Source organism: Pseudopipra pipra, chromosome 6, assembly GCF_036250125.1.
Source record: "Pseudopipra pipra isolate bDixPip1 chromosome 6, bDixPip1.hap1, whole genome shotgun sequence".
NCBI classification, from domain to species: domain Eukaryota; kingdom Metazoa; phylum Chordata; class Aves; order Passeriformes; family Pipridae; genus Pseudopipra; species Pseudopipra pipra.
Window position 1 is genome coordinate 9,228,293 of NC_087554.1, and position 16,376 is coordinate 9,244,668.

Consider the following 16,376-nt stretch of genomic DNA (forward strand, 5'->3'; position numbering starts at 1 on the left):
AAGGAAAGAATGTATCCTATTAGAATCTAAAGTAATCATCAGCCAAGTAAAGGGAAGAAAATGGAAGACTATTTTTAACATTCAATGCCTTTCCTTACTTTTTAGATGATACCCCTGAGACCTGCATATATTCAAACTGGTCCCCATGGTCAGCCTGCAGCTCCTCTACCTGTGAAAAGGGGAAGAGGATGAGGCAGAGAATGCTTAAAGCTCAGCTGGACCTCAGTGTGCCCTGCCCAGATACCCAAGATTTTCAGCCATGCATGGGTCCAGGCTGCAGTGATGAAGGTAATCAGGAGTGAAATGTGGAGGGGAAGAACACCTTGTAGAGTTTTCTCTTCTTTTAAATTTCTAAAGGCTGTTGGTCGCTGTAGTATGGCTTCAGTTATGGTAAACAGAGAGACAGCTGCTAAAGAACACTGTATGAAGCTGTCTGTGGTCAATTCTGCACTTCAGCTGAGTCAGTGCATGACAAAAGTATAAAGGAAAGGAGCAGAGGCAGCAATAGAGGAAAGGACAATGTGAAAGGCAGCATCAAAGTGAATGCTGCACAGAAATGGGCAGCTACAGATTTATCAGCAATTCTGTCAATACTTGCAATTGAAATGGTTCTCTGTATTTTAGATGGTTCCACTTGCATGATGTCTGACTGGATTACATGGTCCCCCTGTAGTGTTTCCTGTGGAATGGGAACCAGATCTAGGGAGAGATATGTAAAACAGTTCCCTGAGGATGGCTCCATGTGCAAAGTGCCTACAGAAGAGACTGAGAAGTGTATTGTAAATGAGGAGTGCTGTAAGTATTTAACTTGATAAAATCCAGCCTATAACACGAGCACTGCCCAAACCATTTTTTATATGAGCCCTACTTATGAACAATTCCCTCTGTCCACTTTGAATAGCTCCCAGCAGCTGCCTCGTCACTGAATGGGGTGAGTGGGATGAATGCAGTGCTAGCTGTGGCACAGGGATGAAGAGACGGCACAGAATGATCAAGATGACTCCTGCTGATGGATCCATGTGCAAGGCAGAAACTACAGAGGCAGAGAAGTGCATGATGCCTGAATGCCGTAAGTGAGCGGGAGTTTGTCTCCTCTGCTACAGGGAGACATCGTCTGACACATTGTTCCAGCACACAAAGAACACAGCTAAACTAGAAGCAATGTTGCTTTTTCTTATTCTCCTTAAAATTAGGCTTCTTAGGGAATGTGCATTAAGTACAGCGTTCACCACCAGGATGGGAGCATCAGTAAAAAAGAATGTTCACTGGTATCCTATTACTGTATGACCCACATAGTGGTGTGTATATCAGCAAGCCATACCTAAACAACTGTGAAGTTATGGAATATGAAGCATATTTAGTCATAAGGCTAAAATAAAACAAATAAAACCATGCCCTCTCCTTTTAGCCTGTGGACAACTGAGAAATCGAAGTGCTCCTTTTGTACAGTCAGCCAGTCTCACCCTTCCTATTAATGTTGTTTTTAATTTCTTAAGAAACATTAAGATTTTCATCAGAGATAAGTTAAAAAATGTTTTTGGTAGATAAAATATGCAAGTTTCACATTTAAGACTAAATTAATTTGACTTTCAGTTCTATCCACTGCAACAATCCAGGGGTTTTTTTTACAGGAGTTATGACTGAAATATAGCTTCTTAAAGTATTAATTCCTCAGATGCATTGGAACTCTGCAGGTAAAAATAAGCTACAGAAAGAGATAGCAAAGAAAAGATATTAAAATCAAGCAAAACTTTCAATTTAATATACTGTTTTCTGAGCTTCTTCAGTAACATCATTTAGCTTGTGACAAGAAAGTATAATTGGCTGATGACAGATAAAACATAGTACATTTTCCACCTGTATTATTTTCAAAAATTATACCTTTGTAATTTATTTATAAAAAGAATTCATTACCTTTTTATTTTCATGTCAGATACCATCCCCTGTCTACTCTCTCCTTGGTCTGAGTGGAGTGACTGCAGTGTAACCTGTGGGAAGGGAATGAGAACCCGGCAAAGGATGCTGAAATCCGCTGCTGAGCTTGGAGACTGCAACGAGGAGCTGGAACAAGCAGAAAAGTGCATGCTGCCTGAATGCCGTGAGTCTGGGAAATCCCCTGGAAAGAGGAGAATAATTACAAGTGTAACAGCCTATGGGGCAAAACTCTATCACCATTCAAGCATCACTTCTTAGATGGAAGGAATATCAACTGTGCATTGTTTAAAAAATTATTATTGTTATTATACACCCTCAGCAATTGAGAGCTGGGATATGATGAAGTCTTAAATTCAGCTTCTCTTAACCCTATGCTGGTGATCAATCTTGATCAATGTAGAATGCAGAAGGAAAGAATGTATCCTATTAGAATCTAAAGCAATCATCAGCCAAGTAAAGGGAAGAAAATGGAAGACTATTTTTAACATTCAATGCCTTTCCTTACTTTTTAGATGATATCCCTGAGACCTGCATATATTCAAACTGGTCCCCATGGTCAGCCTGCAGCTCTTCTACCTGTGAAAAGGGGAGAGGATGAGGCAGAGAAAGCTTAAAGCTCAGCTGGACCTCAGTGTGCCCTGCCAAGACACCTAAGATTTTCACACTAGAAAACCTGTTCAGATTAGACCCAGCCAGAGTTGCTCAAGGAAATGCTCAGTGAAGTTTTATTGTCTCCAAATGCAGCAATACCATTGCCTCTCTGGGCGCCTCTTGCAGTGTCTAACTACCACCACAGCGAAAAATATTTTTCTTGCATTTATTCAAAATTTACCATGTTCTGTGCCTGTTGCCTCTCATCCTTCTCTTTACCTCTGAGAAGATTCTGTCTTGGTTTCACCTATACCCTCCCCCTCTGTACTAGGAGACAGCAATAAGATCCTCCTCAGTTTTTTCTACCTCATATGCCATACGCTTCAGCCTGTCTGCTGCTTGTCTTTGTGGTCATCCTCTGGTATGTCCACATCTCTTTTCTACTGGGGAGCCAAGAAATGGGCACAGCACTCCAGAAGTGGAGTACAGGGGGTGAACAGTTCCGCTTGTTTATCACACTTCAGGCAACTGTTTGTGAGCTTCCCAATAGTAAATAAGTCAGAATTATAAAACCTACTTTTTTACTCAACTATAGAATGTGTGCTTGGAAGGAAGGAAAGAAGAGTTAAAATCCCCTGTGAGATTGATTCTTTTAACTCACACAAAGAGCACAAAAGAGGCTTTCTCTGTCTTTGACACATCTGTGAACTTTGATACACTTTGCAGCCTCCAGTATCACATAAGCCAGCGGACGGTGTGGAGACAGCTGCAATGATTTTTTTACCTTACTCCATTAAAAGCCCCCACTTGTTGGGCAGTGCAAATTTCTAGTTGCTTTTCAGTCTTTGTGAAGGGTGATAGCCTAAGGTGCCGTTGAATGAATGAGATGTGATTGCTTTTAGCATCCTGTTGCCAGCTGGTTTATGAGGTTTTATCACAAATTACATAATTTTTTCACAGAAAGTGTTGGTTAAAAAGGCTTTTACATTGTAATTGCTCATTCAGCTTTTCTTAAATGATGTGAAATATCATTTTGATTATTATTCACTGGGGCTGTAAGCGTTAAGCAGTGCTGAAAGATGAAAACTTTTAAAGATATAATGGTATTAGTGAATATGGCTTATTGCATAACACTGCCAGAAAGCAAGGCTTAGATCTCAGAGGTAGCAAATTCTTTTGAAATATAACTCAATTTTCAGCAGCTTTTCATTACAAAACAGGCACATGGGTAGGAAAATTGAAGAAGACGCAGGAGAATTATTTATATGTTCATTGTAATTTTAGTGATCTGCCAGCACCATTCTTGAAGAAGAAATCAAGGAAAGTGTCAAATAATAAGTCTGCTAGGAATGGACTCAGGAAATTTTGATATGCAGCCTCAAAACATTTGCTAAGAAGACTGGAGTCTTAAGTTGTGTTCACGTGTTTAGGGTGTAAAAAATTCATTAGGCACATCTTGTTTCTTGACCTTATGGCCAAGATTTCATGGATTTTGTGTCCTGTTTCTTGTTCTTTGCAGCCATCGACTGTGAACTAACGGAGTGGTCCCAGTGGTCCGAATGCAACACCTCGTGTGGGAAGGGCCATATGATCAGGACAAGGATGATTAAAATAGAGCCCCAGTTTGGAGGAACAGCGTGCCCAGAAACCGTCCAGCGTTCAAAATGTCGAGTGAGGAAATGCCTGCGAGGCCCGGGGATGGAAAAGAGGCGCTGGAAAGAGGCCCGGGAGAAAAGGAGAAGCGAACAAGCAAAAAAGAATATAGATAGTGAGCAATATCCAGGTGAGTGTCAAACCATTTTTGGAATGCTCGTGGCTAGTTGTCTTTTCTGCACAACAGGAGTTACAGTGCACTCCAGCATTTCAGCCTAGGGAAAGTTTTAGCAATAAAATAAAACACAGCCCCTTTCAGTGTTTGCCTGTCACCAAAAACCTGTGCAATAATAATAAAGTGTGACCTGAGCTGGAGAAAAGCTCACGTCTGCCCACGTCCCACCACTGAAAATATTTTATCTACTCCACACAAAAGAACAGAATGTGCAAAAAATCTAAAACGTAGACCTGGCAAAGGACTGGCTGCAGTTTCTGCAGATCTGGGTGATAATCTTTGCATCCAGTTCCCTTTAAACTTCTGAAACATTTGTTCCTGGATCCAATGCTGAATTTCGAAACTGAATTAATTTCCATCTCAATAATCTGATTCAGACTCAGTCTCCTCTGAGAGATCTGTTAGTGCTGCTTTTTCAATAGGGGACAATATTATCAAGTACTGACTCCTCAAATCAACAAAACATAATATCTTGGGCTGTAGTTTACATTATGTCAAGAGGAATTACTGCTAAGTTGTGGTTCATGCTTGTCTGACATTTAACAATTTGTTAGTTTGTCTTTTATAATGCAGATAATGCAGACAGTAAATTTCTTTTTTAATTCTTTTTTTTCAGTGTTTGACAAATGCACCTTGATTACACTTAACAGGTGGTTCTACTATTAAAAAAATTAATCAAATCACTTATTTTTTCAGTTTGTAGGCTGAAACCATGGACTGCTTGGACAGAATGTTCTACACTCTGTGGAGGTGGAATTCAGGAACGCTACATGATGGTGAAGAAGAGGTCCAAAAGTACTCACTTTACTAGTTGCAAAGACAAAAAGGAGCTAAGAGCATGTAATGTTCATCCTTGTTAACAAAACACAAGGTTCCAAGTGATGCACTCTGAGCTAAATGGAAAGTCAACCTTGGTTTGGTTTTTAAAACAACAGCAAAAATATAAAGTGTATATTAGTTTTCATTTTTGCAGTGTGGTTTGCTTTTTAGTCTTGCTGGTGCAAGAAAAATATTTTATAGATGTTTCCTCACAGATTTATGCTGAGAGTAAATCTTTGATACTCCAGCCAGCCCTTAATGCATAAAAATAGTAAGTCATCATGAGTTATTTAACTAAAATACAGACGTATCTGTGGACATGGAATAGCCATATAGAAATACTACTTGTAAAGACATGGGATGCATGCATATTAACACAAGTGACATTTTTCATATGAGGGAGGATTTCTCTCTTGATTTGATCTGATTTTAAAAATCCAAAGCAGTGCCTACATAATTACACAACTATGCCAAGGAGTAATTTCAGTAATGCTGGTTCAATAATATTAAAGGTGCATGTTTATCTTTTTACACTATTGGGTTAAGCTGATAGTTATAATAATAATAATAATAATCCTAAATACTTTTCTTCACATGGATGCTGTGGTCCATGCAAAATGGTCTTTGTTTCATTAAAACTTAAAAAGAAAATAATTTGTATCAATAATGATGTCTGACCACTACACACTCAAGTCAAAACAGCACACAAAGAAAACACGTGAATGTCATAATATATTTAGGTTCCATACTCCTATTTTGGATCTATCCACTGCCTCTCAGAATAGATACAAAACTAATAGAAATTGGTCGAGAGAGTTGCAACAGCTGTGTCACATAAAGTTTTCCACATGAGAGACACTAAAAAACTAGATTCAGTTTCACGAGGATGTTAATCACAGATGAAGAGGGAAATAGGTTTATAACATAACAAAAATGGTAGAGAAAAGGTGAGCCAGGTTCTCATGTATCCCTTATAAAAAACAAAGGGAAGGGATCCTCTGAAATGAAACAATGACAGTCTCTTAAAAAGGTAATTACAGGTTGACATGGGAATACATTTACAGCACTGGAATTTATGTTTGGTTTTTTACTCAGAGTATAGAATAATGTAAAAATTACTAAATTTGTGAAGGTTAGCCATTTGTAGATATACTAGCCAGGTTAAATTCCCTCCCTGACCACTTGAGCGATCAACAAACCACCTGAGATTATAAAGTAGCTCCTCACCTTTCTAATTGCTATTTTATATCCTCTCCTGCAGAATTTAGGTCTCATCCCTATGTGTAATCAGCAAGACCCTTGGGCTTCACTTGTTATTGGAATACAATATTGTCCTGTAGGTTTAACAAGATAACATTAAAGATAAGAGGTTGTTGTCTTTTGGTCCAGGAAAGGCAGCATACACCTATGTCTCTACAGAAGTAATAACAATGCACTGAAAATAAAGACTGTTGATGCTGACTCTTAAAACAAGTTTGAGAGAAATGAATGGAGCAAAATTTATTTTATGGTGTCTTTAAAGCAGCCTTAAGTAATTTACTCACTTCCTTAACACTAGGGCAGAACCCTGAGAACCTGACACCTGGGTTTTAAGTGTTCCCACACTTAAAGTGTGTGCACCACAACCCACTGAGGATGTTCAGCTTCACTACCAGTACCCTGGGGATCCTCTCATTACCCCCCTGTACCTGAACAGGGTGCACCCAGACAGGCTGGTTGCACTATATCATAGGGCTTTTCATCATCATTTCTCCACTGAACGCTGCAAGGGCTGCTCAGTACTTCCACAGCTGCTGCATCCCACCCCCTCAAGGTATTGTACTGCTTTTTGCATATTTGGAATGAAGGAAGGGCCAGGAAAATAACAGAACCAACCACAGTAATAAGCCTCTCCTGCTGCTGCTAAATAAATGGGTGCAAGCCCACAGTCAACCAAACGAGGAGAAAAAAGGATACAACAAGGTTTAATGCTAAAACCAAACATTTTACATTTTGCACAGCTTGGCTCACTTAATATTAATTCAGAAGATAGTTTGCCTTCTTGGGCCTCTTCAAAAATTCTGTAGTTTATGTCTCTCTAGCACTGCCATTACAAGCATAGCAGCAAGTCGGTCCCTCTCTAACGCTTTATGACCTTACCTTGGACATCACCCTTTTGTGACCAAAACAAAAACCCAACAAAAAAACAGTGGAATGATATAGAAGCTGGAGGAGTGACCAGCTGAGCATATTTTGGGTGAAGAAAGAGATAGCTGCAAGAGAAGGGCTACAGTGACCAATGCCAGGGCAGCAGAGCTACATCTGACTGAGCTGACGGAGGCTGTCCCTGCTGAGAATATTCATTCAGAAAAGTAATCTTTGACCATAAAATGTGTGGTTTTGGTGGCTTGGATCTGTGAGAGCCTGGGACAGGGGGAGCAGAAGAAGAAAGTTTCTCCTGAATGGAAAAAAAGTGTTATGAGTTCACGAACCATATTTTATCCCATCAACCCTTATCACTGGTAAAGCTGTTCTTACAAAACCATGCCTGTTTCAGCAAATAATCAATTAAAACCAATGTTGTATTTTCATTTTCACATTTGTTCCAGTTCATCAAGCTGTTTTGTCCATTAAATACTCCCTTTGACAAAGGCTACATAGTCCAAATACATCTTTAGGTATATAGGAAATATACAATATCTTTCTGAATGTTCTCACAAAACAGTCCATTAAAACAATCTAGCATTCCTTTTTCTGTAGTTCTCACTAATTTGATCCTCCATATACTTTTTTTTTTTCCCTCTTAGAAGGCTGTTCTTAGAAGTGTGATTTCCAGTCATTTCTCTTAGGCTCATTAAAGTTATGAAAATTGGAAATTATTTTTTCCCCCGCCTTGTTAATAGATGAAATGACAAGGTAAATTGCACCAGGTCAAAAATGTGTGATCATTCCTGCTTAGATTCAGTTTTTCACACTGTTTTTCTGTTGAAACATTTTACAAATCACTTGTCTTTCTTCTAACTTGATACAAGAGAAATATTTAAGCTTGTTACATTTTGTAAAAAAAGAAACACAAACAAAAACAAATGAAGAAAAAATAAGAGGTTGATTTTCTATTCAGAAAAAAAAAAGCTCTGATATACAATATGTAGAAGTCTTGCATTGTTACTGTAAACTTTCTAGTAGTGTAACAGCCACTGATTATCAGTCAATAAAAATAAGAACTGTTATTGTTCTGATGTCCTGAATAATCCTGCTGAACTGAAAGCACAGATGTCACTCCAGTTTTGTAGACCTTGACTATCAGATCTTAGCATTGTGCGTATGTTTTTTTTCTAATATACAAACTGTAGAAGCTTTACACATAACAAAAAAGAAAAGTTAGGGGCTTTACAAATGTACAGTAGGACTCTGTGTGTGTGGCCTACCAAGTTAAACAAACTTTTGTTTAATTGCATTTTTAGATTTCCTTCGTTGTTTTTGTTTGCTGTGGAATTATGAAAAAGCTCCCATGAACATTTCTTACCAAAGTCTTGTGTAGATGTTTTGTAGCTGTCTGGCTAACATATTATTATTATTATTATTATTATTATTATTATTATATTATTATTATTATTTTGGAATAAAGACATCTTTACTATGAATTTTACACTTGTATGAGGTTCTGTTCAACTAATACGATCACGTACACCAAAAAACACTTATTAATATAAGAAATCAAGTCATGTTCCTATTTACATTTTAATCCTGTTCAAGGTAATGGAATATTGGGAGTGAGTGGATTTTACTAGAACCAGTAATTCTTTCTACTTGGAAGTTGTCTGCATCAAGGTCTTTGTCAAATGGTTTGTTGTTCTCTAGAAGTCACAGGGTAACTCAAGAACATTCCATAAATTACGGTGTATTACTCTCATGTGGGTTTTGTTGCTGTTGTTGATTTTTAATAAAAGAGAAACTATTTAAAAGAACACATTTTAAAGCCTGGTGATACAAGAAAAGAAAAACTGTTCAAAATGAACTTTCAAAAACTCTGAGATTTCATGAAGCTTTCAACAGATATTTTGTGCTACTAGAAAACTATTTTGGGACACTGCGAGTGCAAGAGTGTCACTGATAATTACACAGAGGTGATGGGAGCCACTCTGCAATGTTGCTACTCTAGAAATCCAACTGTATGTAACATCTTGCAGCCAGGTAGAAGTGACAGGTGTGTTCACAGAGAAACCCCTCTACCCTAAAACTCAGACCTAACAAGGCTGAGGGGAACCTAGAGGGAGTGCCTGGAGCTGACAAGCTGGGAGTTCCACACCAACAAGTGAGGACACAGTCTGGTCCAATACATCTTCATTGGCATTTAGCTGTTTGCTCTTAGTAGAAAAATGCTCAGTATTTCCAAGCAGCTGTTTCAAGGTGGGTTTGTCAGTGTGCACAACAGCAGCATGGGGGGCACCTCAGCATCACTGCCCACCTGCCCCATGCTGCCCACTCACTGAGCATCCCTGCACCAGTGGAACGGGGTGACTCAGAAAGGGACAGCGCCTCCTGCCAGCCTGCTGCCTGCAGAGACTCTGCCATGGTATCATTCAGTCCCTAAAGCCACTTTCAGAAGCACAAAGACAGGTTAACTCACCTTTCCCTAAGCTCTGCTTTAGTTGCTACATGGATTTATGGAGCAATGCATTGTCCTGGCACACCAAGTGGTGAGACATCACAAACAGCAATCTTATGGCCTGTAAAGCTGTATCTGACGAGTTTTCCCTGGGAAGGGGTCACAGAGCATGGGGAATATATGGCCTCTTGAAGTGCTAGCCAGCCAAGTGACTGCTTGGGACCTGCCTGACTTCACTGCAGGTGCTCTGTGCATGGCCAAACACACCTAAACCACAACCAGCATGGCAGAAAGATGATGAGTGGAGCAGGTCTTCAACTGGGATTTGTAATACGAGTAAATCAATTCACTCCCTTTCTAGAGAGAGTTGATATTATCAGGGCTACAGAAGCTGAGTTTCTGGGATGGGAAAAAAACCAGAAAACGCTGAAATTATGCACAGCTCTTAGCTAAAATCTGAACCCTATCATTGCAGACTATCATTTCCATTTTTAATGTAGCTCTTGATGCCACAGCATATTGCCACATGGCTCTTAGCCTGTAAAGCAAGCTATGGAGTGTGTGTGTGTGCACACCTCTGTGTAAATACATACATACATATATGTGGTATACAGTGTGCACATACTGACACAATTTTTTCATGGTTTGGTTTGGTTGTTGGTTTTCTTTTTTCACTTAGGAAGCAGCATACTAACTATTAGGGAGGGAAACCTTTACCAGTAAATTGAAATATGCTAAAAAATCTCTTGCTACCAAGTTTAAGGCACTTATTGTTCTTTGCTCTGCATGCAAACTCATTTAAGATCTTTACTGCAACACTTCCAACTTTGGGGCTCAGTCACTTCACGTAGCATTTTGCAAAACAAAGCAGTTATAGGCCACCTGAATGATATTGAATTTTGTCTCCTCTGGTTTCCAAAAGACAGAACAATTTGTGCCATAAGTGATGGGCACATTAGCTGCTCGGTAGGCAATGACATTTTTCACATGTGGTCTAGATAGCTTAATGCATCTAAAATGCTAAAACTTGGAGCTCTGCATTATCATCTTCTTTTCACAAGTCCTCAGGAACATCAGTTACTCTGCCATCAGTAATAAACTTGCAAGCACTGAGGCAGGAAAGTACTCCCTTTCTGTTTACGTACCTCATTTGCACAAGTAGGAGAAATGAAGCCTCTCCTAACTCAGAGTTTGCTTCTTTTTCATGGCAGGGTATTTTGAAATGGGTCTTTTAAAATACACATTTTAAAGAAAGACCAAAAAGTTTGTTTCCAAACATGACAAGCATTTCTCACCATGCCCTAACTGTGCTGTTTGAACCAGCAGTGGCATTGCCAGCACCAGCCTAAGGGCAGCTCAGACTGAAGTCTCTGAGGGGCTCCCTCAGGAGCATATGAGAACATTTGAGAAGTGCCTGGTGCTTTTGAAAGGCCAAAAAACTCTGCATGCCCCCTCCATTGCACCAGATACAACCTTAATGCATTTCATGGGCTCAGCTCCAAGGCCATTCCAATCACCACAGTCACGACAGTGCCAATTCAAGAGCCTCTCTGTGAGCCTTGGATGCTCCAGGAGACAATGCCCTAGAGGGAAGGGCCACAGGCAGAGTATAACATCTGCCTTTCAGGGCAAATCAGAAATTCTGGGTTTAGGCACAATAGGTAGGACTGTGAATCCCTGGACATGATGAACAGTCACACTCTTGGCTCTCACCATTCAGATTGGAAGTCACCAAGAGCCTTAAACACTCATCCACCTGAGGCCCAAATGCAGAAAGTACCCCAAAGCAGCACAGCATGTACCAAACCAGCTTGACCTAAACTGCCTTTTTATCACAAAAAGAGAGAGAGCACGTATGCATATAAAGAAAAAGAGCAATCAGGACACATGGCTATATCACAGAACCCTTCCAAGCAATGCTCTCCTTCCCACTGAAAGGCCTGGATGGTGCTGCCAAAAACTCATCCCCTCCCTGTGCCTGTAGAAGGTGATGTGATTGAGTCTATACAGAAAGTACCACAGTTGTTCCACTAACAGTGACTGTAAAACTAAACTGGATGAGACTTGTGCCAGGCTTAGGCTTAGAAGAATAAAAGGTCCCAGAGCTGACATTCTAGCGGCACTATCAAACTTTTGGGGTGGCACTGAGCATCACTTGCAGAAAGCCAGGGGCCTCTGAACAGCTCAGGTCAGCAGAACAAGGGGTCTGAAAAGAATCATCCAGCTCCTCAGCAGGTAAAATGAGCACGATATGTAGGAGTAGCCAGTGGTTAAGTCTCCTTAAGTAACCTTCTCAGACAGGACTAATGAGGCTATGGTTAGGATTTATACTTATAAGCACTAAGCCAAGGGAGTTGGGCCAACAGCTGAAAAAACATAAATAACAGATCCCACACTTTACCCATAAACCTCAAGGTATCACACAGTACTTTATCAATACAAATCAGAATTTAAAAGAGCAAAAAAAGAAGTTTTTTACTTACAGTACCTTTAAGGCCATTTCAGCAGTGAGGGAAACAAAGCAATGCCTGGAAAAGAAAAGAAGGAGGTTAGATTGTAAGTTATAAGGAAAGAAAAGAAGGGATTAGTTTATAATTAGATCATGAATTCAAAGTGCATAAAGCTTTATGAATGGCAGAATACAATTTTTATACCACTTACACAAAATGATACACAGAGAACAAGATACACAAGTATAGGAATAGCACTTCCAAGTGCAAACAAGCAGCTGAACTATTTGGAATGGCTAAAACATTTACACGTTCTCTCAGAAGCCATGAGGGGAAGAGGAGGGGCAGGCACTGATCTCTTCTCTGTGGTGACCAGTGACAGGACCCAAGGGTGTGAAGTTGTGTCAAGAGAGGTTTAGGTTGGATATTAGAAAAAGGTTCTTCACCCAGAGGGTGGTTGGGCACTGGAACAGGCTCCCCAGGGAAGTGGTCACAGCACCAAGCCTGACAGAGTTCAAGGAGTGTTCGGATGATACTCTTGGGCACATGGTGTGACTCCTGTGGATGGTCCTGTGCAGGGCCAGGAGTTGGACTGGATGGTCCTTGTGGGTCCCTTACAACTCAGCATATTCTGGGATTCTGTGAATAAAGAAAGAGCGAAATATTTGTCAATCAATCTACTTGCAAACGTATAGTTCTACACTTTATACAACGTTTCAAATTCTAGTTTATATGCACCTTAAACATCAGAAATGAGGATAGATATCTGTAAATGTATCACTCCTGAAGGACACACCAGTGTACAGAAAGGAATTGGCATCTGCACATACACAGGCTCAAAATATCTGTACTGGAACATCACCTCTTAGAGAAATAAAATGACATCCCACTAGATGGCACTGGAAGCCAACAAAGACAGCTGCGTGTGGGTAAAAAACAGAACAAAACAAAACAATAAATAAAAAACCGAAAAACCAAAAACCCCACAAAAGTCCAACTAAGCAATAGAGCCTGTGTGCAGAGCATCACTGTGGCAAGGGTCTCACAGGCTGTAAGTCAGCATTTTTCTCTCTGTGTCTGCCCACTCTCTGCTGACAGCGAGAGCCTCTCTGCTGCAGCCATGCCAGGCACCTCACAGGGAGGCTCAAATCTTGTCCCAGCCTTCTTTCATTAGCCACAGAAATGCTAGTGAGTGCAAATAAGGTGGAAAGAGGGTAGGGAAGGGTAATGCAATGAGCCCACAAAGCCACACCTGCCAACTGCTCTTTTAGAGAGACAACTGTACCTTCCCCTGGGCAAGTGTTTTTATCAATCTTCAGAAGCAGACACATCGCAGAAATATTTTGGCCTGGGTAATAACCACTTGGCTAGGAGAAGGAGGAGGCCTAGGCCTTCAAACACCTCCTGCAAGGCAAGGTCAAGGACAGGAGGTTTGAAGTCAGCCTCCCTGAGTGCTCGTGTTGGGGCACAGGGACTGGTGACCCAGCTGAGTTAGGAGCTGAAGCCAGACTTCACGAGGCACCCATAGGCTGCCACAGAGGAGAACACGTTGGCTGAATCCATGGTTAGAGTCATACACAGGATTTTGAGGCTGGTGTGACACAAAAGTCACTGGTGCCTAGTTTCTTCTTGGGCAAGGTTTCCTGTAGTGAAGATAATAAAAAGCACCTGTTATAGTTGGGGTGACATTACTTTGTTCACCACTATTGTGTAAAGATAAGCATTTTTCAGGTGAAAATGGCTTAGAACTGCTAAGAAATCTGAATTACTTACTACAGCCTGTGTGCAGAAGTGCAGCCCCAGCCTTCTCCTGTTTGATTTGAGTGCAATGGGCAACTCCACCACACAGTACTCTTACTTACCTAAAACCTCTTCTGTGCTCAGATAAAACACAGCTTACAGCAATGGAAGGCTTTTTTTCTTTTTGAAAAGCATTGTCTTTCTGGAAAGCCATCCAAGAAGAATTACTGTGTCATGTGCAATGACTATTAGCAAATAGCAAAGTACTCTTTCAAGTTTCAAGGAGTACCAGGTCCAAAATGTTTTATGGCTTTCTTGGAAAAACAAACTAAAACATTTGCTTATGCCACCAGCTGGGCATAATACAGAAAGCTTTTTAGCTCTGAATCAGAAAAGGGGCAATAAACCTGAAAAGTACTCTTTGCCATTTATAATAAATAAGGCAAAAATAAGAAATTCTTACGTCCTACAAGTTTTAAGTCATGCCCAAAGCCACGTCCAACTTCATGCTGCCAGACAGCATCACTTCCCTGTGCCAATTAGGAGAAAAAACCCCAACATTTCATATAACAACAAGAGCAACAGTTATGTGTATTGTTCCAAGTAACAGTTACCAAACTAATTCCAAAGTATAAAAGGCTAATTAAGGTATGAATTTTACGCTGGCAATTACAATACACAAACAGTAGTCCCAAGATATTGTTATTTTATGAATTATGAAAAAAATTATTTACTCATTTTAGAGTTTAAAATATAAAATATAACTGCCAAACAACTTAATATTCCTTTAAAATATTAGATTTCTTACCAAGGTTTTATTTCCAGTTCATATTTGGACAATTAGGTAAAAATCTATGGTATGCATTGGCTTACAGAGCATTCTGCCTGCAACATTTCAAGAAGGGAAAAGCTGTTGAAGCAGTAATTTGTAAGCAAAATTGTGCTTCCATCCAGTCTTTTCTGACCATAAGGTTAACAGGGAATAGGGAATAAGTTTATCACCTTTTTGTACTCCTAGAAGCTGAAGTGCTACATTTATTTTAAAGTAGTATTAAAAAAACTCACAAACCCATGTCTGGAGTTTGGCATGTCTATCTTCTATATTTTTAAATACATTCACAGTTAGTAACTTGCGTACCTGAAGTAGTTTGCTCTCAGAGGCCTTTCTTAGAGTTTTGCCTTTCTGTGGTGACCAAAACCAGACTGGTTTCTCTGGCTGGGGACAACTCAGTTATTTCTGTCAAGGTCAACTGAGTGATTATTTTATTTTCTATCCATAATTACAAAGAAAAATTACAGAAAAGGGAAATAGAGCTGATTGCACAGAATCCCAGAATGAGACAGAGGGCGTTGGTTTCTGTGTTTCATTAATTCCAGGACAATTAATTACAATTAATTTCTTTAATTCCTTCCATTGACTTCTCAGAACTATTTCCAGAAGAAAGAGATGTGCAGAGAGAAAACCCTTAACCTGTGTCCAGCCCAGGCTGGAGTCCCCTCTGTGCCGCCTCCACCGCGTCTGCAGGTGGCAGCATGAGAGCGGTTTTCCAGCACAGGATGCTTCGTTCTTCCCAAGCCACCCAGGCTCCAGCCAGAGGCTCAGGCACAGAGCTGTGTGATGAATAGGGACAAGCAGAGCTCCCCATAAAACAGCAGAGCCTTTTTGACTTTAATGCTTTCAGGTTCATCCGCACAAATCCAGACCCTCTGAGGACCAGACAATGGAGAGTAGGTTGGATGGTGCCTGTAAAAGCCGACGGGCTGCTGTGACCCAGTGGGGCTCGAGGCAGCCAGGTCAGCCCTCCAGACATTTACTGAACACAGCTCCAGCTTGGAAAAACAGATTCCTTACACACTCTGAAGTACCACCATCTCTTGAGAGTGAGATTTCTCTTTTAATTAAGACAGTTCTCTGGAGCAAAGTCACTTTGGCGTAGATCCAAAAAAAGAACTCTAACTGTAAAAATCATCAGTATTGTCATGCTTAAGCTTTAGGTACATGGCCCACGGAACATCCCTGCAACAATTCAGGCATCTGAAACCTGTTGCTGAATGTTTTAGAGGAGCCAGCCCCCCCCCCCCCCCCTAAAACTGATCCCATAAATAACAGCAGGGAACTGATTGCTCAGCCCTCGGTTTTCAGACTGCTCTTTTAGGTCTATTGTCTTCCCTCAGCTACTCCTGCTGGCATGAAGTGATTATGTTAGAGCAATTGGAAACTGGGTGACATAACTACAGAAGAGCCTGCACAAAACACAGTCTCGACAGAGCAAACTTTGCTTGTGATACAACAAAACCTGTTCCCTCTTCCCTCCCCTCAAATCTGGTAAGAAGAGTCTGGTACAAAAGCAAGAACTAGGTTGCTATGACTACTATAAATTAACATCAGCATCTTCTCCTTAACACTTTCCCTCTGAAAAATCTA

At 40.4% G+C, this 16,376-nt stretch overlaps 1 protein-coding gene across 1 annotated transcript in view; it reads left to right on the forward strand.

The window, feature by feature from the left end:
• The window catches only part of SPON1 (spondin 1), a 190,920-nt gene extending 182,124 nt beyond the window's left edge, over positions 1 to 8,796 (forward strand). Inside the window, exons 11-16 of the mRNA XM_064657244.1 lie at positions 106 to 288; positions 625 to 795; positions 902 to 1,069; positions 1,934 to 2,098; positions 4,046 to 4,309; positions 5,051 to 8,796. Coding sequence (XP_064513314.1) covers positions 106 to 288; positions 625 to 795; positions 902 to 1,069; positions 1,934 to 2,098; positions 4,046 to 4,309; positions 5,051 to 5,214 — 1,115 coding nt within the window. The 3' untranslated portion in view covers positions 5,215 to 8,796. The remainder of the gene's footprint in view (positions 1 to 105; positions 289 to 624; positions 796 to 901; positions 1,070 to 1,933; positions 2,099 to 4,045; positions 4,310 to 5,050) is intronic.
• The last annotated feature ends 7,580 nt before the right edge of the window (positions 8,797 to 16,376 follow it).